General features: G+C 40.7%; 1 protein-coding gene across 5 annotated transcripts in view; it reads left to right on the top strand.

Annotated features, from left to right (window-relative positions):
- GRHL2 (grainyhead like transcription factor 2) overlaps nt 1-26,043 on the top strand; it is a 185,177-nt gene that overhangs the window by 49,438 nt on the left and 109,696 nt on the right. For all 5 annotated transcript variants that reach the window (XM_074386986.1, XM_003940680.4, XM_010351422.3 and 2 more), the window contains exons 2-4: nt 4,553-4,748; nt 13,669-13,736; nt 19,818-20,211. In XM_074386986.1, coding sequence (XP_074243087.1) covers nt 4,581-4,748; nt 13,669-13,736; nt 19,818-20,211 — 630 coding nt within the window. In that variant the 5' untranslated portion in view covers nt 4,553-4,580. The remainder of the gene's footprint in view (nt 1-4,552; nt 4,749-13,668; nt 13,737-19,817; nt 20,212-26,043) is intronic.

Consider the following 26,043-nt stretch of genomic DNA (forward strand, 5'->3'; position numbering starts at 1 on the left):
TTATGAGCAAAGCTTTGTGCCAGGAAAGATGAAATCAACAAGCTAAGAGACCCAGCAGGAGGGAGTAGGGATTTTAAGAAGGAAGATTTAGGGGAAAATCTCTCCAGTGAATCAGGGCATATCTTAGTGAAAATTGAGACTTGGCTCTGATCCTTCAGCTTGGTGCTTCCTGCTAAACTTTTGAAATGTAGCCAGTGTTATAATTAACACCTCACCCCACTCCTGCTCCTCCACAGCAACGTGTACTTCTTTGAGGCACGACAGAGTAAATTCCTCATCCTTTTCAATGGAGTGATAACTACAAATAATGTGAAGTCCTTCCCGCAGGACTGGGCATTATTGGAACTTTGCATGCTGCCTGTGCCCTTGTGGGCAACACCCGAGATTCCAAATCCTCTATTTACTCTCCGAGTAAGGCTGCAGACCAGGCATCCAGGGTGGCCCCAACTAATCAATTGTGGGGGGTCAGGTGACACTGTCATAGCCCGGGCCCACTACCTCTGCCTTCTTAGTTCCCGGAGGCCTTGTGATAGGCCCTCAGGAGTCCACCAGCATTTCCTGTCTCCAAATCCAACCCTGCATAGTTAGAAGTTTTCTACATGGAAATGTTATTTTATCATTAGATTGAATATGTAAATTTTTCTAACGGAGTCTCCAAAATAAATACAAATGTGCTCCTTTTGTAAGAAAATCCCATTATTCTGTACTACCAAAATATCCTTCACTTTATTTTATTTCAGTTTTGAGATGGAGTCTTGCTCTGTCACCCAGGCTTGAGTGCAATGGCATAGTCTTGGCTCACTGCAACCTCTGCCTCCCCAGTTTAAGCAATTCTCCTGCCTCAGCCTCCCAAGTAGCTGGGATTACAGGTGTGTACCACCGCACCTGGCTAATTTTTGTATTTTTAGTAGAGATGGGGTTTCACCATGTTAGCCAGGGTGGTCTCGAAATCCTGACCTCGTGATCTGCCCACCTCAACCTCTCAAGGTGCTGACATTATAGGCGTGAGCCTTATCCTTCACTTTAAAAAGCATTTCCCACATCCCTCCATTTCAGCATTGACCAGCACATTCCCACCTATGCTTCGGCTTTGTGTAGAAACATTGGCCCACTTCTTTGTCCTCTCATTAGTTCCCTCTGTCGTGTGTCCTCACCACACCACCCGTGTCCTTTCTCACACGCATGGCCCTGTAATAGTGATATTCTCTCTCTCCAGCAGGTGCATGGGGTAAGGAACAGTATGTCACGTGCCACTCCATCCTTAACCAGCACAATGTCTAGCACCTATTAGGTTCTTAATAAATATTTTAAGAATATAGTTAAATGAACAACTTCAATTTCCCTTCAATTAACGACTATCTTTAAAGCTTTTAAATTACACTCAACTTTACTAAAAATTGATATACCCGCAAACTTTACAGGAACATAAAACTGTGCAGTGATAATCATACCTGTGATTTGCAAAGCACTCTGCAGTTTGCAGAATCTTATTTTTTCAATTATTTGATTTTCATAAGCACATTGTAAGTTAAGTTGGGTGGGCATTGCTATTCCTATTTAAGGCAGGACAAACTGAAAGTTAGATGTTATCCAGCTTTCCCCCACTGTAAATGGTGTACAAGTACCTTCTTCTAAGGCCTATGTTCTCCATGTCACGACGGTGCCTAATGGTATGGTAGTAAGTCTGCTAACCGGGGTGTTTTTTCATGTATTCTAAGAAGTCTCATTTTACCCTTGTCATCCAACTCATTTGCAATTGAGTCAATATTCTCTTTTTCTTTCCAATGAGTTTCACCAAACCACTGGCTGAAACAGCCTGATTCAGAGGCCTAACAACCATCTAGCCCAGAATTCCACTCAGCTAAACATGCCTTTCCCATCTGCCCCACCCCAAATATGTCTTACCAATGTCAGTGTCTTTTTTCTGACCTTATATAAAGGCATGCACCATGACAGCATATAAAGGGCCCTTGACACAGTCTTGGTTGTGAGTTCACACCAGTTCTCCATCACAGAGTGACCTAAGGAACCATCTACCATTAGGAGATCTCACAGGAGTGTCAGCAAAAATAGACCTCTTTTTTTCCTTTCCTTTTTTTATTTTATTTTTCTATTTTATTTCTACATTTTTCATTTCAATAGCTTTAGGGGTACAGGTGGTTTTTGGTTAGATGGATGAATTGTATAGTAGTGAAGTCTGGGCTTTCAGTGCATTTGTCACCTGAATAGTGTACTTTGTACCAATGTTTATTATATCACTGTTTGCCTTTGCATATCCATAGCTGCTTAGCTCCCACTTTAAGTGAGAACATGTGGTATTTGTTTTTGTCGTTGTTCCTGAGTTACTTCACTTAGGATAGTGGCTTCCAGTTCCATGCATGTGGCTGCAAAAGACCTTATTGCATTCTTTTTTATGGCTGAGTAGTATTTCATTGTGTGTGTGTGTGTGTGTGTGTGTACACCACATTTTCTTTATTCACTCATCAATTGATGGGTACATAGGTTTTTTCCATAGCTTTGCAATTGTGAATTGTGCTGTAATAAATATACAAGTGGAGGTGTCATTTTTTAATATAATGACTTCTTTTCCTTTGGATAAACACCTAGCAACGGGATTGCTGGAAAAAATGGTAAAACTACTTTTGGTTCTTTGAAAAATCTCCATACTGTTTTCCATAGATATTGTACTAATATACATTCCTATCAACAGTGTATAAGTGTTCCCTTTGCAGCACATCTGCTCCAATATATATTGGTTCTTGGCAAAATGAGACCTCTTTCATGACTGCATGACCGTCAGAAGGCCTTAGCAGTTGCATTTCCATTGACTGATGTTGGTGTTTCCTTCCTTTCACGTGTCCCTGCCATGTTACGATGTGTTGACATAGATGTTACTGAAATACAATATCTCATTGTTCCATTTCAATGAACAAGCATACAAGGGCTAGGCTAGGAGAGAAGTGACCAAACCTCTGCAGACTCTGTTATTTGATAGCTGAGTACCCAGCATGGGGAGATGCTGAGGGCTGTCATGGCCTTTGGGTACTTGAGTCGTCACACTCACTGGAGGATATTGCCTTGTTTGTCAATTGCTGCTTTATGCAAGGCTGGCTTGGTTAGGATTTACTCCTATCCATTTCTGTCTCTACTGTCAATTCTCCATTTAGACTCCCTCATTCTCCATGATGGTCTTTGTAGCTTGTAGCTTGTTTCTTTTTTTCCTACATCTGTCAGCTCATGCCTGTAGCTTGTAGCTTTTATATCACCTAAATATTGTAGAATTCTGTAGCAGCACAGGATCTGTAATAGAATCCATCTCATTACTGTTGTTCCATATCATTTTACACAGCATCAAACATACATTGTGTTTGCAAAATAGCTTACATTGCCTTTTGAAATTGAGACATGGGTTTGTCTTTAGTTTTCTAGTAATTTCAATCATAGATTAAACTAGATAAAACAGTTTTCAAAAATCATTAGCATATTGATTACATTTAATGTCTTGCACATATTTATAATGAGAACTCGGAGAATTAAAAAAATCTTCTCTCTTAGGGTTCCATTCTTGCATTCATTAATAAAGAATAATCAGGCCAGGTGTGGTGGTGCATGCCTGTAATCCTAGCACTTTGGGAGGCTGAGGCAGATGGATTACCTGAGGTCAGGAGTTTGAGACCAGCCTAGCCAACATGGCAAAACCCTGTCTCTACTAAAAATACAAAAATTAGCTGAGTGTGGTGGCGGGCAACTGTAATCCCAGTTACTTGGGAGACTGAGGCAGAGAATCTTTGAACGCGGGAGGTTTCAGTGAGCTGAGCTTGTGTCATTTCATTTCAGCCTGGATAAGAGCGAAACTCCATCTCAAAAAATAATAATAATAATAATTAAATAAAATTACTTGGCCACTAGAATGACTGGATACAAAGCCCTGAGTTTAAAGAGAACCAACTGTCTTAGTCAATTTCGTGCTGCTGTAACAGGGTACCTGACCCTGGGTAGAAACTGATTGGCCCACAGTTCTGGAGGCTGGGAAGTCCAGGATCGAAGGGCGGCATCTGACAAAGGCCTTCTTGCTGCGTCATCTTATGGTAGAAGGTGGAAGGGTAAAGAGAGAGCAAGATGGAAAGAGAACATGAATGGACGAAACTATTTCAGTCACAAAGAACCTACTCCTTTGATGATGGCATTAATCCATTCATGACCTAAACACCTCTTAATGAGGAGTGGGCTCAACACCACGTGGAAGCCCTACCTTCCCATACCATCACAATGTTGATTAAATTTTAGTTTAGATTTTGGAGGGGATGAACATTCAAAGCATAACGCCAACTTATACTACTGGTACTACTTTTTAAAGACTTACTATTACTTCTCATAGACAGTAAAAACATAAACCAATGGCTGTCACTTTAACTTTAATCTTCTTCCCATCCCGCTTCCCCATTCTGGGGAAATAAAAATTAATGTTTGTAGTCATGTAATGTGTAATTTTTAGGGGTAAAAAAATGTGCCCTCTCTGATAATGAACCTCATATTTCTTTTGCTTTTACAGTAATAAAAGACTAGTGGCCTTAGTGCCCATGCCCAGTGACCCTCCATTCAATACCCGAAGAGCCTATACCAGTGAGGATGAAGCCTGGAAGTCATACTTGGAGAATCCCCTGACAGCGGCCACCAAGGCCATGATGAGCATTAATGGTGATGAGGACAGTGCTGCTGCCCTCGGCCTGCTCTATGACTATTACAAGGTAGGTCCCAGCCTCCACTTTCCTCTTCTCCCGCTCCAGGACAGCCCCTTGCTGGTGGGAAGAAGGAACAGATTATTTGTCCCAGGCCAGGGAACTAACAGTACTTACAAACTCAATGTAGAATTCAGCCTCTTCCTGCTCTCATTGCCCCCTGTTCCCCATCTATGAAGCTCAAATTTGTCACTAACCCAGAGGAAGTGTTTGTTTAGGGATGAATATTTTTTTTGTCCTTTGTTCACATGCATAAATATTCTTTGCATATTATCCTTACTTATATTACAGATACTTCCTTGTTACCATTTTTACTTTAGGATTTATTACTTTTGCTGAAGGAGGTATATTACATTGTGTGCCCTTATTAGTTCATTTTTACTCTGCTGATAAAGACATACCTGAGACTGAGAAGAGAAAGAGGTTTAATTGGACTTCCAAAGAAGTTTAATTGGAGTTCCACATGGCTAGGGAGGCCTCAGAATCATGGCAGGAGACAAAAGGCACTTCTTACATGGCAGTGGAAGAGAAAGTGAAGAAGATGCAAGAGCAGAACCCCCTGATAAAACCATCAGATCTTGTGAGACTTATTCACTATCATGAGAACAGTATGGGGGAAATTGCCCCCATGATTCAAATGATCTCCCACAGGGGCCCTCCCACAACACCTGGGAATTATGGGAGTACAAATCAAGATGAGATTTGGGTGGGGACACAGAACCAAACCGTCTCAGTGGCTGTACCATAATTTAGTTATTGCTCAGTGGTTAAACACTTAGGTTGCCTCTAGATTTTTTCATTTATAAGAAATAGTCAGGGTTTCTGGATTTTTCAGTTTTATGAGGAACATTTTAATGAACACTTTTATGGAAGACATTTGCAGCAATTTCAAAACCTCATTTTGTTACAACCCTAACTTTCTCCATTTGTATTGATGAATACTAAATTTTTATTTTGAAAAACTCTTAAAGCAAAATAAACATAATGCAGTTACATTACAGAAATTTACTTGCCATATACTACCTATAAAATGGAGTGTTTCAGGAAATCAAACAAAAAACAGTGGTTTGTCTCAAGCATAAAGAACTATGCCTGGTATGACCTACTCCTTTTGAATTACTGAAGTGTAAAAGATCGACAAGTATTTACTGATTGAAATTTATTGCCTGCCTTGATTGTGAACATCTTTGGCTGATGCTGGGAATTGGCACAAGTGTGAGGATGGCTGTGTTCATTTTGGTGGTTGGGCATCATGAACTCTTATTTTAGAATAAGAACTGAATCCCACCTCCCCTTCTCCCTCCATCATGGAAAAACCCAGAGGTTTTGGCAAAATCATGCAGGAGAGATAATTTCCCTTTTAGTAACCTTTGGTCTCTGCTTTCTGTTTCCTTTCTGCTTCCTACTTTCTGTTAACTTTGAGCAGCCTCCACTTCACAAGCTATTGTCTCCTGTCTCTCCCCCAAAACAGAGTTCTCACACATTCAAAAGATCTCCCACTACCACCACCTCTGGCATTGCCACCACACCTACTCTTCTGCCAGAGTTTTCTAAAATTACACATTCCTTTTCCAACTTCTTTCCCATTAAAACACTCAAGAGGAATTCCTCCTTGGGGAGATGATTGAAAACAAAGCGAGGCTTTATCTAAGATAGAGAGCAAGGTATGAGTGGCAGGTGCAAATGACTGACAGGTAGGTCCGACCAGGGTATTTTAAATAAGGATACTGCTAACTCAAATAAATTCATCTTTTATAGTTAGGAAGTGCAGGAGAAATATATAAAGGGCTTTCTATTGGTCTAGGCTTGCTCCAATCTAGGCTGACCTTCATGCTTATCAAGAGAGCCAGCACTGGCAGGTTGTGACCACGCTCTTGCAAAGGCATAAAACTTCCAGCAGGACTCCTGACATAGCAGGAAGGACTTTAATTTTGGGGAACTTGGGCCCCAGATGAAAGAATACTTTAAGGCCTAAACTACATTACATGTAAGTAAGGCTATTTTCTCTGCAGTGAAGGGGAATTCCTGGGGGGAGAAAAAAAAGTCTGAAAACCAAAATGATTTCATGGTAGGCTTTTTTCTTCTCTTTTCTGGTTGTGGTTGTTTTATAGTTTTCATCCTTTCTGATTGAGGATCTCATGTGAGAAATGCAAAGATAAATTCTAAATGTTTCAGAAAATTTTCAAAACGTATTGAGGATAGTTGGGAAGCACAGAACTCATTAAATGAGGGTGCCTTGTGTTCTGGGCCATTTCTTGAGGGCGTAACTTTTTTGGCAATTCTTTTTTAATATTGGCTGAGAAAGAGAAGCATACCCTGAAACAAACATAATTAGTTATTCTTTTTTTTTTTTTTTTTTTTTTTTGAGACGGAGTTTTTACCCTGTCACCCAGGCTAGAATGCAGTGGCGCAATCTCAGCTCACTGCCTCCCGGGTTCAAGCAGTTCTCCTGCCTTAGCCTCCCAAGTAGCTGGGATTACAGATGTGCACCACCATGCTCACTATTTTTTTAATTTTTAGTAGAGACAGGGTTTCACCATGTTGGCAAGACTGGTCTCAAGTTCCTGACCTCATGATCCACCTGCCTTGGCCTCCCAAAATGCTGGGATTATAGATGTGAGCCACCACACCTGGCCCTTTTTTGCAGTTTTAGTAGAGACAGGATTAGGCCATGTTGGGCAGGCTGCTCTTGAACTCCCAGCCTTGAGTGATCCACCCGCCTCAGCCTCTCAAAGTGCTGGGATTATAGGCATGAGCCACCACATCCAGTCCATAATTAGTAATTTGTGAAGCCAATGTGTTTTATTTCCCACAGATGCAGGGGATAATTAGGTATAGTAAATACGAGTGATTAAGTACTAGTAAATGTGTTACCTAGATTACCTGTCCTTTTGTATATTTGCTAGCATTTAAAGGAAAGTTGAAATACTGTTTTCTGTAAATATTCTGAGATACCAGGTAGGGAGTTTACATAAAACTCAAGTTGCAGCCAAGTCTTTGATTCCTTCTGTGAATTAATATTTTCCAAGGCCATGTGGGCTACTAGAGTTACATAGCTTCTTTTATTTCACATGAGCTTTGCTATGTTTTTGCTTGGAACATTTTAGTGTTTGTGGAAAGAATGAGTCTTGTTTTCATTCTATGTTCAAATGATCATTCTGAAGCCCTTTTCAGTTTCCTGGATGTTCACAGCTTATATATGTTGCTGTTACGGTTATAAGAAAGTTAAATGTCCCTTGAGGATAGAACTTTTTCTGTAGTCAAGTGAAATGTTAATGAAACAAAGCAGTTCTGGGTTTTTAGTGCAAACTCTGGGAAATTGCTGCCAAGTTATCATTTAAATTTTATAGACTTTCTATGTCTCTTCAGAGTATGAATTCTTTTTGCCAAAGAAACCGTTTTTTCCTTGCTTCTGAGTTGGAGTAGTTCACCCCTGAGGAGACAGTCATGGGGTCTGTGCAGAGGGAGGAGTTCATGAGATACATGCAGGCACTCTAGAAATGGTGGGCCCTATCCTTTGAACGTGGCAAAAGCATACCTTTGCATAATGCTTTATAAATTTCAAAGTCTTTTCACTTACATTTGATAATTGTCACCACAGGATCATTGCAGTGAAGTCCATCAGGTTTTACATTTTATAGTTCAGGTAACTAAGTGGGATTTACCCAAGATCACAGGGCAATCCTATATTTTTTTTTCATAGCCATTGTTTTGCAATACCCACCATTTTAAAAATTCCATTTTTTAAAATCCATTTACAAATTTTAAAAGTATGCATTTGAGGCTTAATATGTTGTTTACTAATCAAGTGGTGTTTATTTTTTAAAACCCAAATGTATAGAATCTGTCATAATTTAGAGACTCAAATCCTAGCTCGGTTCTCTAACCAGTGTAAACTACTTACCAATAATAGCTCCAGAGTTCCGCAACCTTTCCATGAATTTCAGACATGATAGAAAGACCTGACAGACCCAATTAGCCAGATATTTTAAAAATGTTTTGACTGACTTTAACTTTATTTTTCTCTTGAGAAAGCTGGTTTGTCATCATCTGGTTCTAGTTGTAGTGAAAATAGGCTCCCCTGGTCAGTTGGTTTCTATCTGTCCTACTGACCAGTACTGCTGGAAACCAGTTTGTGGGTTGATTTGTTTGTCCGTCCATCCATCCATCCATCCGTCCACTCACCCACTCACCCACTCACCCACTCACCCACTCACCCACTCACCCACTCACCCACTCACCCACTCACCCACTCACCCAACAAATATTCACTAAATAGCTATAACCTCCCAGCAATGGGGATAAATATTGGATATCCAAAGGCAGGTGAGACTCAGTTCACCACCTCAGAGAGATCACCAACAATCACAGTCCAGGACAAACACAGTCCTATAAACCTATAACCATGGTTTATGGAGGTCAATGCTCTAAAAGGGGTGTGTTCCAAGAAGAGTGGGCTGACTGACAACCTCTCAGATAATTCAGGCTTTCCAGAGGAAGCAATGCCTACTCTGCCACAGAGTAGAAGGCAATCTGTCACATACACAGACCGGACAGAAAGAGAGAGAGAGACAGAGTTGGTGAGAGGGGTTCATAACTAGGGGCAAGATGCTTAAGATGATTCCTGGATTAATCAAGGCAGAGCGTACAGAATAAAGGCTTTGAGGAGAACGATAATTATGGGTTGAGTCTGATGTGCCTGCAGGAAGTCCAGGTAGGGATGTCTGGTAGGTAAGGCTAGGACTCAAGAGAGGAGATCAAGTTCAGAGTTCTCAGTTTATCTAAAGATGGTTTGCAAAGCCAAAGTTTCAAAAGAGAGCATGGTTCAAAGAAGAGCAAACCTGCAGATTAATAACCACCTTTCTGGCATTGTGCCCGGCACCATAGACTGAGCACAGTTGTCTGCTCAGAACTCACATCAGGGACTCTTGGCAACAATAACATTCACTTCCATGCATCTTTGGGAGTTGCTAACATGTTTCAGTGTTTGGAATGTCTATTCTGCTATTTCTTTGATTCTGCCCTTTCCAGGCATTTTCATGGATCGATTGATTCTTTCGATAAGTATTTGGTGAGGGCCTACTACATTCCAGGCACTCAGGACGTAACCATGTACAAGGTACACATAGAGACTGCCATATCATGGACACAGAAAATTAGATGGGACTCAACGTACGGGCACAAATTAGCCTGGAGAAGGCATGGGTGGTGGTGTGGGTGTGGGAGGGGGGGACATGTTCTAGGCAGAGAGGACTTTGTGTGATGGCTCTTTTGTGAGAAGGAGCATTGCATGGTCATAGATACAGTTGGCTCAAGTGTGAAAAGCAAAAACGGGCTGCCCATGTTGATGTGGGAGACTTTTTGGAGGCCACCTACCTGAGAGTAACCAGAAGCGTGGAAGGATTTTAAGTAGAATAGCAGCATGATGAGATCAGACTGCATTTTAAGCAGATCACTCTGCGTTTTCCTAATGGATCCAGAAATAAGTCACAGGAATGAAATGAAGGAGAGGAGAGACCAGTTAGAGCTGATGGCAGCCCAAGCAAGGGACCCTGGAGGCTGAGCCTGGAGGCTGGTGTCCAGGGGCAGGGGATGGGTTTCAGAGGTCCAGAACACTTTGTGACACCTGGTTGGAAGAGGAGGGGGCAAGGGATCCTTGACAGTAAAGAAAAATGTGATGGTGCCATAGCACCCGACAAAAGAAGTCAATCATTTGTCCCTGGTTCAGGGCCCTTCCTCCTCTGGCCTTTGCTCATCTCTGAGGCCACATCTCCTCCAGCTCATTCGTAACGCTGGCCATGCCTTCCTTGTTCTGTCCTGCTCTGAAACCTTTTTATAAGCAGCTCTGGTGGCTTCAAGCCTTCTACCTCTACCTGACAATTTTCTACCCATGGCTCAGGCCCTCTGGGGAACTCCGTCTTGGAGGCTTCCAGAGAGCCCTGCCAGTAGGTCAGTTTTATCTCATATCACGGGGTATTACATTTTTGAAACACTATAGAAATAACTATTTTAGGAGAGAAACTAAGTGCTCTCTGGTGGAGTTGGGCCAGTCATAAACTCAGGACCCAGCGGCAGGTAGAGCTGGAGAAGTAGGTCTCTTTTTTTTTTTCTTTTTTGTAGTTTTCCAGTTTATTAAGTTTTTAATCTGAATGCCAGTGGAATTTCGTTCTCCTTTTTCCCCCCTCTTTAATTATTTTTATGTACTTATTTTAAACCATTATACTTTAAGTTCTGGGATCCATGTGCAGGTCTCTCTTTTTTGTGGGGGTAGAGGATGGAGTTTCACTTTGTCACCCAGGCTGGAGTGTAGTGGCTGATCTTGGCTCACTGCAACCTCTACCTCCTGTGTTCAAGCAATTCTCCTGCCTCAGCCTCCCAAGTAGCTGGGATTAGAGACTTCCACTACCACGCCCGGCTAACTTTTATGTTTTTAGTAGAGATGGGGTGTCACCATATTGACCAGGCTGGTCTCGAACTCCTGACCTTATTATCCACCTGCCTTGGCCTCCCAAAGTGCTAGTATTACAAGTGTGAGCCACTGCACCCAGCCAGATATCCTTATTTTTAAAAAAGAAATGTATCATTTCAACTTTTGTTTTAGATTTGGGAGTATTTGTGCAGATTTATTATATGGATATATTGTGTTATATGGATATATAGATTATTGTATAGATATATATAGATATATATAGTATATAGATATATATATACAGATATATATAGTGTATATGGATATAGATATAGATATATAGATTATTATATGGATATACACTGAGGTTTGGGTACAACTGTGCCACCACCCGGGCAATAAGCTTAGTACCCAAAAGGTGGTTTTTCCGCCCTTGCCCGGCATCCTTCCCGCTCCCCGCTCTAGCAGTCCCATGTCTGTTGTTCCCATCTTTATGTCAATGTGGACCCAATGTTTAGCTCCCATTTATAAGTCAGAACACGTGGTATTTGCTTTTCTGTGTCTGCATTTATCCGCTTAGGATAATGGCCTCCAGCTCTACCCATCTTGCTGCAAAGGACATAATTTCATTCTATTTTTATGGCTGTGGGGTCTTCTTAAATATCTACTTCTTTCTTAATGCCTTTTAAAAATGTCAAAAATATATAACATGAAATTTACCATTTTAACCATTATTAAGTGTCCAGTTCTGTGGCATTAAGTATATTCGCATTGTTGTGCAAACATCGCCACCATCTATCTATCTATCTCCAGAGCCTTTCATTTTCCCAAACAGAAAACTCTGTACTCCTTAAACAATAATTCTTTTCTTGTCCTCCTACCTGCTGGTCATCTCTGTTTTACCTTCTGTCTATGAATTTGACTCTTCTGGGGTACCTCATATAAGTGGAATCATACAGTATTTGTCCTCTTGTATCCGGCTGAGTTTTTTTTAGTGTAATGTCTTCAGGGTCCCTCCATATTATAGCATGTACCTTAATTTCATTCTCTGTTAAGGCAGCATAGTATTCTGTTCTATGGCAATGCCCATTTTGTTTTTCTGTCTATCTGCTGATGTATGCTCGGGTGGTTTCCTCCTCCGGGCTACTGTGAATAGTGCCACAATGAATGCAGGTGTACTGAGTATTGAAATTGTATGTTTATCTGTCATGTTCAATAGGTAATGAGAACTATTATTTATCTCATTTTTATACATTGTTTAGCAATGCCTAGTATAGTATAGACTCTGAACGTTAACATGAATTTCTTACAATTGATATATTTTATTTTTATTTAACAAATATAGTACCAGACACTCCAAGTGCTTTAAAAAATTAACCCATTTAATTTTACTAAAAACCTGTGAGATAAGGGACTACGGTTATTCCCACTGTACAGATGAGGACAGTGGGACAGAGTTTACTGAGTGGTAGAGCTGAAGGTTTGAATCCAGGCAAGCATGCCCTAGGTCTGGACTCCTGGCCACCCTGCTCTGTTCCCACCCTAAGCCAGGTGTCTGGGCTTGTGTACACATTCAGTTAAGTGGAAACCACAGGAATTGCTAGGGGACTCCAGTAGAGGAATGATTTTCTTGAATGTGCTTTTATCTCAAAAAAGCAAAGGCTGCTTTTTGGGTGCAAAGGAGTTTGCCTAGAAGGAAGATCTGGAGATATAGCAAAAAAAGAAGAAGAAAAATACAGAAATGAAAAATCCAACCAACCAACCCAATTCAAGCCTACTTACTCATGTGTTTGAAAACTATGGCAGAGTAAAGGATCTAGGATGCAGCAGGTTTCAGAGACACAGCTGGTGGGATGGCCCATCTCTCAATTAGCACTTTTTCAATAATCTTTCAGGTAATACGTTGGCATTAGGGGTTTTAAGCCAATAATGAAAGTGTATTTAGAAACAAAATCTTGGAAGCAAGTCCACAAGCTGTGTAGGAAGGTGGACAAAGCCGGGCCCAGGTATATTGGATACTTCCCCCCGCTGCTGGCTGACAGTATGGCTCCCTGTGCCTGAGACCCCCACCATGTTAGCACCTAAAGCCCTCATCAGAGAGGAGGGTAAACCCCTGTTCTTTACGGTGACTCATCTTGTAACTCCATTCTGTTTTCTGTCTGCTCAGAGGCACCCATGTCTAGATTCACCTCCACTCATGTTGCTCCTCTCCGGTCTTTCACTCCCATGGTGGGGAGTGCACAAGAGGGGCTCAGGTCCAGGGAGAGTCACTCAGGCCAGCCATGAGCAGCTGAATCATGTCCGTTGTGGCCATGTGCTTATCACCAACCCTTTGTCTCTGACTCCATAATCATTGTCACTCAGGCTACTCACCTTTAACATCTCCTGGTGATAGCAACTTTTCCACCATTTCCTGGAGAACATTCTATTTTGGTTTCTTTGCTGATGCTGGTGTCCAGCTCTGAACATGGTCATGGTTGCATCAATGTATGCCTGACTGATGATTGGTCATGTTTCCAGGTTCCTCGAGACAAGAGGCTGCTGTCTGTAAGCAAAGCAAGTGACAGCCAAGAAGACCAGGAGAAAAGGTATGGTAAAGGAACATGCCTGCCTCCCCAAAATAACTCTGTTTTCTGAAAATGATGTTATTAAACTATGTGTTTTGTTCCTGAGATGGTTTAAGAAGCTTAGCATCTTCTGTCTGTCTTTTGAGTCTGGACCAATGCTAGATCTCTCAGTCAGGAGAGCAAATTACATTTTTGGTGATGCATCTGAAGGGTCTCCGCACCCTCTTCAAATAACCCCTTTCAAGGGGAGGCTTAAAATCCTGAGTCAGAGGTGAGATGCTGGCAAGATAGCCCACTGAGGGGATGAACTTTTCTGATCAACCCCATGGCATTATAACTGCAATTAGGCCTCCCAGGAAGTGAGACACTTGAAGGATTGCTTTTGGAGATCGGGGGAGGGGAAAGAATGAAGTTTGGGCTGTTAGCCAAGAGAGGCACAGGTGAAGGCCGTTGTGAGGGGTATCTGCTGTCAGGGTGAAGGGGCAGGACAGCTGCAGGAGATCACTAGGGAACACCACTTCTCTGCCTGCCTTAGTCAAGAACCAGCTGAAAAGCAGTCAGATAAACTGAGATTAAAAAGGGGGGAAAAATCAAAAGCAGCTTTATTTCTGATGAAGCCAATTGGAAAATGTGACTGCAACTTGTAACATTTCAGTCCTGACTTAGGTAGTCTACCCATTCAGTCCCAGGCATGTCTTTGTACCATTTATGGCACTGGAGGGAGAATCCCCTTTCTTTGGCCAGGATGATTCCTGAAAAAGAGACAGGACCAGAAGGGAATGAATCACCCTGCACAGCTACTTCTTTCAAACTTTTATTATTATTATTATTATTATTATTATTATTATTTTGAGACACAGTCTAACTCTGTTGCCAGGCTGGAGTGCAGTGGTGTGATCTTGGCACACTGCAATCTCTGCCTCCCGGGTTCAAGTGATTCCCCTGCCTCAGCCTCCCGAGTAGCTGGGACTATGGGCACATGTCACCACGTTTGGCTAATTTTTGTAGTTTTAGTAGAGATGGGGTGTCACTATGTTGGCCAGGATGGTCTTGGTATCCTGACCTTGTGATCCACTCACCTCGGCCTCCCAAAGTGCTGGGATTACAAGTGTGAACCACGTGCCTGACCCAAACTCATCCACTTCTTTCAAATTCACCCATCAATAAATCTCTTCCCTTGCAGTGGGATGGAGAGAAGCCATAGTGTTTTTCTATTGGGAGTTCATCCATATGGAAATAAAATCCCCTGCTAACACATATGTCAGAATCTGATCTGGCCTTGATAGGAACTGCTTGGGACATTACATCTTCTGTGATGAGCAGCAGGGGCCACTCCACCAACCAGCAGCCCTGTGCTGTGTAGCAACTCCAAGATACAACCCCAGCAGAACATGAAGGCTTCCTGCATCTGATTCACTGTTCCATTAGGGATCTCCTGAAGCTCCACATTGCCCTGGGGTCCTGGGACCTCACTGGCAGAAGTGATGACAAGGAAGAAGAGGCTGACACTCTTCAGGCCCCAAAACTCTTCCTTGACCCAACCAGTTTTATTGAGTTAAGCTTGTGCTGTCTGCTTAGTCCTGTGCTGGAATTATAGCAGGATCAGGGCAAAAGCGAGTCTAAGACATATGCACTGTCTACTTCTCTTAGGATGACATTACAAAGCAACAGCTGCTCATTGTATTTTAATGGTTATTTTTGTAATTTTTCACAGCATTTTAAAAAAACTGCAGTGAAATATAGACTAAACTACCTTGTATAGATTAATTATGACTTAGACTTCTCATTGAATATAGATTGGAAAAGATATCATAATCTGCAGCATATTCATGAATTAAGGTACCATGTATTAACAGAGTATCATTACAACTGTTTGTATACAGAAGATGCTACCTGGAAAAATAACAGAATCTCAATGACATCCAAATTTTCTCAAAAATATATTTAACATACCATTATTATCATTGCATTTTTTCTCATAGTATAACATTTGGTTCAATTTTAAATTCTATTGCAGGTAATTAGTATCTCACAATAATTCTTAGTTTGAATTACCCATTTTTTAGATGTCTTTGTGAAGTTCTCTGGCATGAGCTTCGAAAGCTAAAACTGTTTACCAGAGGTATAGTTACACATTTTAGGGTGGTGCTGAATCTGTTATTTTCTGGTGTTATCATAACATTCAACTAGATTTATGCAATTCCATAGCTTGCTTCTTTGTTTATTAGGACACCAAAGCCAAAAAAAATTGGGACTTGTATTCTTTCTTTAGAATTCATATGTGAATTCTAAAGAATTAAAGAATTAAGAAACTTGGCCCCAGATGGACTCTAACTATAGAGAAGTTGGTTACCTTTGAATATTTTGACAAAGCTAGTGAGACTGTGCGTGTGCAAAGCTCAGAGTGGAAACTGGGTAACAACTTTGTAGCCAATAAATGTAGACCAACTTATCTACTCCTAACCTGTAGGGGCCTATCCTCAGGTATTAGTGGTTATTTCTTCACTGAAGGATCTACACTGACATGAGTTCAGGAAATCCTGGGTTTTGATTAAACAGGTGAAGGAATGCTGGGACCTCTACTGGGTTCATGATGTTTGCGACCCACTCAGGGTGGTCTTGTTATGGCAATTTTGTTTGTTTTATTATTACTGATTTTATCAGGGACTCTTGTGTGTGTCTGTGTGTGTGCGAAGAATATCTATTAATATTCCATGCAATGTTTAAACAATGAGATTTAGGAAACGGTAATGTAAATGGGTGGTCTGGGTTTTGGCATCCCCCAACTAGCTGGATTCAGATGAAACATAAATTCTAAATTTTCACTGTTTTTTTATGTACAGGATCGCTCTATTGATTTGACCATAAAAACAGGTCATTACTTAAAGGCAAAAAGTATGTAGACTTGTGATTTTACTCCTTAGGAAATTATTTTCTAGACTTATTTCTTCCTACAGATAGAGTTTTAGATATCTTAAATATTTCTCTATTTGCTGTGTTCATGTGGAGAAATTCTTTTCACAAGTTTCACTTTGAAGTTTCATCTGAAAAATCAAAGCTGAAAATACCAAGTTCTGCTTGGTAGTTAGGCAAGCTCAAAGGCTAATGGGCTTCCTTCTTTAAACGCAAGAGCCAGGAGAGCCCAGTTCTTGGAAGAACAATTTTTTTTTTTTTTTTTTTTTTTTGTTGAGATGGAGTTTTGTTCTTGCTGCCCAGGCTGGAGTACAATGGTGCCATCTCATCTCACTGCAACCTCTGCCTCCCGGGTTGAAGCAATTCTCCTGCCTCAGCCTGCTGAGTAGCTGGGATTTTATAAGCATGAGCCACCATAGCTGGCTAATTTTGTATTTTTAGTAGAGGCGGGGTTTTTCCATGTTGGTCAGGCTGGTCTTGAACCCCAACCTCAGGTGATCCTCCTGCCTCGGCCTTCCAAAGTGCTGGGATCACAGGTGTGATCCACGGCACCCAGCCCCAGAAGAACAAATTTTAAGAGAATATTCCTCTCAATGAGAGATGCCAGAAAGCTCCAGAAAGCACACGCTAAATTAAAAAAAACAGAAACAGTTTGCTGAGAATGATGGTTTTCTTCACATGTACCCCAAAACCTAAAATGCAATAAAATAAATAAATAAATAAATGGAGGAAAAAAAAAAAAAAAAAAAAAAAAAAAAACAGAAACAAACAACCCAGACAGCAGAGGGGGCGGCGGGGGGCAAACCACGTATTTTCTCTCCATATCACTCAGAATAATCCATAAATTAGTGAGAGGTGATCTCAGAATTGCACTGACCAGAGGAACTTTGTTGGTAATCATTTTGCTTTCAACAATAATTTTCCATTAGTGAGTTCCTATTTGTTTCTGCTATCTCCCAGACTTCTTTAGTATAGATGAAAATATTTCATTCTAGTCTGGGAAGAATTAATTTTCTACATCCTCTCCTTTCTCTCTGTACCACCCAGGTGGTCTGAGATCTGGGAGCTCTTGCTTTACGTAAGCCAAGCTACACCACTTCCTTAAGCCCCCAAAGGAATTCAGTGCTAAGGACATCAGTGAGCTCATGTTCTCTCTCAATTTGGTGAAAATATTTTAATGATAAATTCTCATTATTTTATTTCTCCTTTAAGATGACCGCAGAATGATGAAACATATCCTCACCACTCCCCAATTCTTCAAATTATTATGTTTGTCCTCCTTCTGCTTTTTTCTTTTTGTATCTTAAAATAAACTTTTTTGGTAGAATTTTCAAACATATACAGAAGTACAGAGAATAGTGTAATAACCCGCCCAAATACCCATCCCATTCTCCAGTTCAGCAATGATAAATCGTTGCCATTGCTTAATAGCTGCTTGATATTGACCTTTTCTCTTTCCCCTTCTTTCTTTTTTTCAAATTGCAGTAGTATTTAAAATAAATCCCTGTCATCCTGTCATCATATTAGTTAACCTCTAACGGCTTCTGATAGGTATTTCTAAAAAAAAAAGGACATTTTATTACATAAGCTCAAAATCATTATCACCCCTAGCTAAATTAACAATTCTCTTTTTTTGGAATTAACAATTCTTTTTTTTTTTTCTCTGGCTCTGTCCCCCAGGTTGGAGTGCAGTGGTGTGATCTTGACTCACTGCAAACTCTGCCTCCTGGTTTCAAGTATTCTCCCATCTCAGCCTTCCGAGTAGCTGGGACTACAGGCACATACCACTATACTTGGCTAATTTTGTATTTTTAGTAGAGATGGAGTTTCACCATTTTGGCTAGGCTGGTCTCGAACTCCTGACCTTAGGTGATCTGCCTGCCTTGGGCTCCCAAAGTGATGGGATTATAGGCATGAGCCACTGAGCCTGGCCAACAATACTTCCTTAGTATCACCCAATTCCCAGTCCGTATTCAACTGCCTCAAAATTCCCATTACCTTATAAATGTCTTTTTGGTTTGTTCATGTCAGGATCCAAAGGAGAGCTACTCATCATACTTGATTTTTATGACTTTTAAATCTTGTTTAATCTAGAATGCTTCTCCCACCCTTCCTGCTTTTTCCATGCCTTTGACTTGCTGACAAATTTAGGTCAGCAAATTTTTTGATGTTAAGTCATTCTTTCTGCTCCTGTATTTCCTAAGTGCCAAAAGTTAGATACGAAGGTTCGATTAGATTTAGGGTCAGGTTTTGTTTCATTTTGTTTTTGCTTCGTTTTGTTTTTTGAGACAGAGTCTCGCTCTGTCGCCAGGCTGGAGTGCAATGGCGCGATCTTGGTTCACTGCAACCTCCACCTTCCGGGTTCAAGAGATTCTTCTGCCTCAGCTTCCTGAGTAGCTGGGACTGCAGGTGTGCGCCACCATGTCCGGCTAATTTTTGTATTTTTAGTAGAAACAGGGTTTCACTATGTTGATTAAGCCGGTCTTGAACTTCTAACCTTGCGATCTGCCCGCCTTGGCCTTCCGAAGTTCTGAGATTATGGGCCTAAGCCACAGCATCCGGTCCCTTTTGGTGTTTTTTTTTTTTTTTTTTTTTTTTTTTTTTTTTTTTTTTTTCTGAGACGGAGTTTCGCTCTTGTTACCCAGGCTGGAGTGCAATGGTGGGATCTCAGCTCACCGCAACCTCCGCCTCCTGGGTTCAGGCAATTCTCCTGCTTCAGCCTCCTGAGTAGCTCGGATTACAGGCATGCGCCACCATGCTCAGCTACTTTTTTGTATTTTTAGTAGAGACGGGGTTTCGCCATATTGACCAGGATGGTCTCGATCTCTTGACCTCGTGATCCACCCGCCTCGGCCTCCCAAAGTGCTGAGTGCTGGGATTACAGGCTTGAGCCACCGCGCCCGGCCTTGGTTTTTTTTTTTTTTTTTTTTTTTTTTTTTTTTTTTTTTTTTTTTACAGTGGGGCTGAGTACTTCAGGTTGCATGATACCAGTGGGCGCATGGCTCACTTGTGATCCTACTTCCAGTGACGAAGCATCTCATTGCATTTCGTTGTGAAGTTTGCCAACCCCCTGTCCCTGAATGGCATTAGCATCCAATGATTATTGCCTGCATTGGTTATTTTATTAGGTGTTGCAGAATGGTAATTTTTCTAATTCTATCATGTTGCGGGGCGGGTTTGAATACACAGAAACTGCCTTGGCACGAGTGAAGCCCAGAGTAATTTGAGTGGAGGAGAAAACCGAGTGCAAGTCCTAAAGACTGTTCCAGTGAACCTTTCTCTAAATCAAGATCACCTGGAAAATTCCAAGCGGGAACAGTACAGCATCAGCGTCCCCGAGAGCTCTGCCATCATCCCGGTGTCGGGAATCACTGTGGTGAAAGCTGAAGATTTCACACCGGTTTTCATGACCCCACCTGTGCACTATCCCCGGGGAGATGGGGAAGAGCAACGAGTGGTTATCTTTGAACAGACTCAGTATGACCTGCCCTCGCTGGCTACCCACAGTGCCTATCTCAAGGATGACCAGCGCAGCACCCCAGATAGCACGTACAGCGAGAGCTTCAAGGACGCAGCCACAGAGGTGAGTCCCAGGCTACCTCGGCCGGAACCCAGACCCAGAGCCCTTAGCTAATTTCTTTTCTATTTCCTTTCAAAGTGTGATAAGTGAATTAAACAGTGAGTTTTAGTTTCAACTGGTTTTCTAAAAGATGTGTTTGTTGGTAGTCTGGCATTCTTTCTAGACAGATACTAATAAACCTATCTATGTCTATGTGTGTGGGGGATTATTTTTCTTGATTCTTAGATGATGGATTTTGTTTTGTTTTGTTTTGTTTTCATTTTAGTGCTAAGATTAAATATTTTTGAGAAATTAAGAGATGTTTGTGTGGAAACTTCTGCTTTGTAAAGTTTTCACCTTGACCTTCTCTAGTTTGTAACCTTCCAAATGATTGGTAGCTTAAGGTAGGGCTTGTCCATTCTTTCTTAAAAAGCAATATAACTTTGGCCCAGCATGGTGGCTCACACCTGTAATCCCAGCACTTTGGGAGGTCGAAGTGGGTAGATCATCTGAGGTTGGGAGTTCGAGACCAACCTGGCTAACATGGTGAAACCCTGTCTCTACTAAAAATACCATAAAATAAAATAAAATAAGCCAGGCATGGTTGCGGATGCCTGTAATCCCAGCTACTCTGGAGGCTGAGGCAGGAGAATCTCTTGAACCCAGGAGGCAGAGGTTGCAGTGAGCTGAGATTGTGCCACTGCATTCCAGCCTGGGTGCCAAGAGAGAAACTCCATCTCAAAAACGAAAGAAAACAATGTAACTTTTAAAAACCTAACCTGATGGAATACTCAAGAAGGAGAATTTGCATTATCAAAAATAAAGTGTGTGTATGTGTGTATTCTTTCTACCTTACAAATAGAGAATATGTATTCTTCTCAGGAGCCTATAGGACTAACAGAAGCAATTTTCTTTGCTTGTTTTAAATTCACAAGTTCTAAGTGCACAGTTGAGAATTTGGGTAGTTGTATACAATTGTAAAACCAACATCAGAATCTAAGCATAGAAAGTTCCCTCGCCCTAAAAATTTTCTTGAACCTCTTTGCACTTGAAGCCCTCCCTGGTCCCCTTGCGTTTGGTGAGCATGGATCTTCCTGCTGTCACCATAGTTTTGCCTTGTCTAAAATTTCATTTAAATGAAATGATAGAGAATATAGTCTCCTATTGTGCCTTTTCTGCTTAGCAAATTTTTGAGGTTCATATATGTTGTTGCTTGTTTTTTGTTTGTTTTTGAGATGGAGTCTTACTGGATTGCCCAGGCTGGAGTGCAGAGGTGAGATCTTAACTCACTGCAACCTCTGCCCACTGAGTTCAAAGGATTCTCCTGCCTCAGCTTCCTGAGTAGCTGGGATTACAGGCATGCATCACCATGCCTGGTTATTTATTTTTTTTCTTTTGTACTTATAGTAGAGATGGGGTTTTACCATGCTGGCCAGGCTTGTCTTGAACTCCTGACCTCAGGTGATCCGCCCACCTTGGCCTTCCCAAATGCTGAGATTACAGGTGTGAGCCACTGCACCCAGCCTTGTTGCTTGCTTTAATAGTTGTTTTTAAAATTGCTGAGTAGTATTTCATAGTGAGTGTATATCACTACAGCTAGTCACTAGTTGATGGACATCTGGTTGCTTCCAGCTTTTGGCTATTATGAAAAATACTGCTATGGCTGGGGGCGGTGGCTCACGCCTGTAATCCCAGCACTTTGGGAGGCCAAGGCAGGTGGATCACAAGGTCAAGAGATTGAGACCATCCTGGTCAACATGGTGAAACCCCGTCTCTACTAAAAAATACAAAAATTAGCTGGGCATGGTGGTGCACGCCTGTAGTCCCAGCTACTCGGGAGGCTGAGGCCGGAGAATTGCTTGAACCCAGGAGGCGGAGGTTGTGGTGAGCCGAGATTGCGCCATTGCACTCCAGCCTGGGTAACAAGAGCGAAACTCCGTCTCAAAAAAAAAAAAAAAAAAAAAAAAAAAAGAAAAAAGAAAAAGAAAAGAAAAATACTGCTATGGACATTCCTGCTTATATTTATACACTTTGAATTCTCTCAGGTAAACACCTAGAGCTGAAACTGCTGGGCCATGTGGCTCATGTATGTTTAACTTTATAAGGTAGTACCACACAGTGGTTCATAGTGGCTATACCATTTGATTCCTACTAGCAATGTATAAGGATCCCTGTTTTCTACACTGTTGCCTAAACTTGGTAACGTTTAAACTTCACCTCTTTTAGTGGATATGTGATGGTGTCTCACCGTGCCTTGAATTTGCATTTCTTTATGTGTAGTGATGTTAAACAGCATTTCATGTACTTATCTGGTCCTTCCTATAACTTCTTTTGTGAAGTGTCTGTTCAAATTATTTGTCCAATTTTTAAATTGAGTTTTCTTCCTTTTGTTAAGTTTTAAAAGTTCTCTATATAATGTGAGTATAAGCCTTTCATTAGTCACATATTTTGCAGTCCATTAGCCTTTTTTTCTTAATTTTATCTTTCCATGAGCCACAGTGTCTAATCCAATGAAGTCTACTTTATTAATGTTGTCATTTATAGTTTATATTTTTGTTATTTAAGAAATCTTTCACTAACCCAATGTCACACAATTTGCTTTTTGTTCTTCTTTAGACATTTATTAGTTTTACTTCTTTCACTTAGGTTTTTTATTTATTTGGAAGTAAATTTTATATATGGTGTGAGGTAAAGATTGAGACACTTTTCTCCACGCTTTTATCCAGCCATATTGGTTTTGTTCCAGCACCATTTGTTAAAAAGATGATCTTGTATTCATTGAATTGCCTTGGGTTCTTGGTAAAACAGCAATTTATGATATAATTGTAGGTTCTTTTTCCAAATTTTGACCCAGAATATATAATGTGTATTTTTATTAGCTCAGATCAGTTTCTTTAGCATTTAGGAGCAGTGCCTCTGTATTTGAGATGAGAGTCATTGGTTCCCGATTTTTCAGCCCACCTGGGCCAATAAAAGACAAGAACAAAAGGGGAGAATGTGTGGTTTTCCACCTAAAGAAGAACGAGTGTAGTGGCAGTGTGACAATGTCTTCAGCCTGCTGTCTATTTCCATTGGGGCAAAATGCAACTACCTGAGCTTGATATTTCATCTTTAAATAATAATATTTAAAAATAATGAACATTTGATAGGTACTCACTATGTACTGGGCGTCATTCTAAGTGATATATAAATAAGCCTCACAAAAGCTCTATATGGTAGGTACCATTATTGTCATCTCTATATTCTAAATGAGGAAACTGAGGGACAGAGAACACAAGTATGCTCATGGTCATTTAGCAGTAAGTGGGAGGGATGGGCCTCAACCTAAGCTGTATGGCTCCAGAACATAAATCCTTAACCATACCACTGCACACTCAGGGAAGACTGGGGCCTTCTAATTCTCAGTAGTTCCATTGCTTAGGACAGTGATTCACCAAAATCTTTTTAAAGATATCTGACTGTCCTTGATCCATCTCAGAATTGTTTTTTTTTATCTTTCAGGTGAGCAAAGAGTACAAAATGGTGGCAAGCAGGGACTAGCTCTCTGCAAATTTGCAGGGAGCAACTCTTGTTTGTTAGGGCATAGAAGTGGTACTAGCAGCCCGGCAGGCAATGACTCCTGGCACCAGTCATTTCTGAGTGCCTGCTGTATTCTGTGGAATCAGAGAGTGATGAAAGTGACACATGACAAATTCCTTGTCCTTCAGAGTCTGTCATATTTCTTGGGTTCTGGTAGCTTTACAATCAAATTTTCAGTGCCCTTGAAATTTAAAAAACGGTCTTAATATTATTTTTTCTTAGCTTCCTGAGTCATATGGCTTAAAATAGTTAGCAAACTTTCTTGTTTTCTTTTTGTAAATGGAGTGAAGGATCTTGTAGAGTCTTTGGTATTGTTGATTATTTGATTTTCTCTCAAGTAGTCAGGGGTGCTTCTGTAGGAAAAGCAAATAAGTGAAATTATCACTCTACAATCCCATGTGAGATACATACTTTTTCACCAAAAGATTTCCACTGATGTTTTTTTCTCACGCAGTGTAGAAATATTCCATTAGTCACAGAGGAGTGTATGGACATGGTCCAATGTCAATGGAATCGTCATGCTATTTGGGGGATGTGTTATCAGTTATGTTTGTGTTATAAAGAGGCTTGTGAAAGGAAGCTATTGTATTTTGGGCTTTATTTTAAAGTAGATTAGAAAGTAAAGAAGCTTACCAGAAACTAAATATAAAGACTATTCCTACTGATTTTGGTTGAGCTGCTTTCCTTGTCTTGGAAATCAGTGTTTACATGGCATATCATATTTCAGCCTGATGTAAATTAAATTGAATGACCTACTACGATATTTAGCTATTTTATTGTCAACTGTTATAAGATTAAGTGATTTCAGAGTAATTTCACCAAGAAAATTTCATTAAGGAAAATTTGTATAAACTCATTTATTCTAGGCAAACTATTAAAATATCTAGAACCCTGGTTGAAAAATCAAATTTCTTTTGCCATTTGAGGCCAATTCTTCTGTGTGTATGCGCATGTGCTCGTGTAGTGGTAGCAGGGAAGGGAGTAGTTTGTCTTAACTCAGACTAAGATTTTTGAAGAGACAGTTGTAGCATTTAGACTGGGAATGGTGGCTTGTGCCTGTAATCCCAGCACTTTGAGAGGCAGAGGTGGGAAGATCATTTAAGCCTGTAGTTGATGAACCTGTCTCTACAAAAATACAAAATAAAGAAATTAGCCAGGTGTGGTGGCATGCACTTGTGTTCCCAGCTGCTTGGGAGGCTGAGGTGGAAGGATTGCTTCAGCTCGGGAAGTTCAGGCTGCGGTGAGCTATGATCATGCCACTGCACTCCAGCTTGGAAGACAGAGCAAGGCCCTGTCTCAAAAACAAACAAAAAAACAAAACCAGAAAACCATCTTAATGGATGAATTTTAGCTAATTTGATTTATTTTTTTTTTCTACATCCTCTTTGTAATAACGTTTGGCAAATATGTGTTGATTTATACCGGGTGTTAGGCATTGTGACGTGGAAGCTTAAGGCAGAAGGCATGTCTGATCTCTGCCTTCTAGAAGTTTACAATCTGTATGTGTGAAGGGAAATAATGATAGATGCCATTTATTGAGTTCTACTCTGTGCCAGGCACCATGGCTTATGCGTTTTACTTCTAATCCTTACTACCATCCTGCAAGGAAGGTGCATTATTTTTCCCGTTTTACAGATGAAGAGACAGAGGTTCAGAGAGGTTAAGAAACAAGCCAAAGATCATCCCACTACTAAATGAAGAGTATAGTTGATAAATGTACATTGGAATAATAATTAAGACCAAAAATGTTTCAGGAAACATTTAAAAATTAAGAGATGGAACAAATTTTATCAAAAATCATATAGATACATAATAAAAATGGAAGGAATAATTTGTTCATTTTGTACTACAATTTTCTTTAAATCAGTTAACAATAGTTCCTTGTTTAGGAACAAAGAAACACCAAGATCTCAGTGATTTAATACAACGAAATATTATTTCTTGCTAATAAAAGTCCTGATGCATGACTGCACAGCTTTCTTCCAATTAGTGACTCAGGAACCCAGGGTCCCTGCATCTTGTGACATTATCACCTCTGAATGTGGTTTCCAGTATCACCCCAGCAGAGAAAGGGAGGCCATGGAGATGGCATACTGATTGGTAAATACTTTGACCTAGTCCACATCAGCTCACATTTCATTGACTAGAACTAGTCACATGATCAACCTAACTGCAAGAGGGCTGAGAAATTTAATTCTCCTATTAGTCCTCTCACGTGCCCAGGAATTGAGAAGAACTATTTATGAGTGAACATCAGACAGCTTTACTGTGTATTTC

This window comes from Saimiri boliviensis, chromosome 15 (assembly GCF_048565385.1).
Source record: "Saimiri boliviensis isolate mSaiBol1 chromosome 15, mSaiBol1.pri, whole genome shotgun sequence".
Classification (NCBI taxonomy): Eukaryota; Metazoa; Chordata; class Mammalia; order Primates; family Cebidae; genus Saimiri; species Saimiri boliviensis.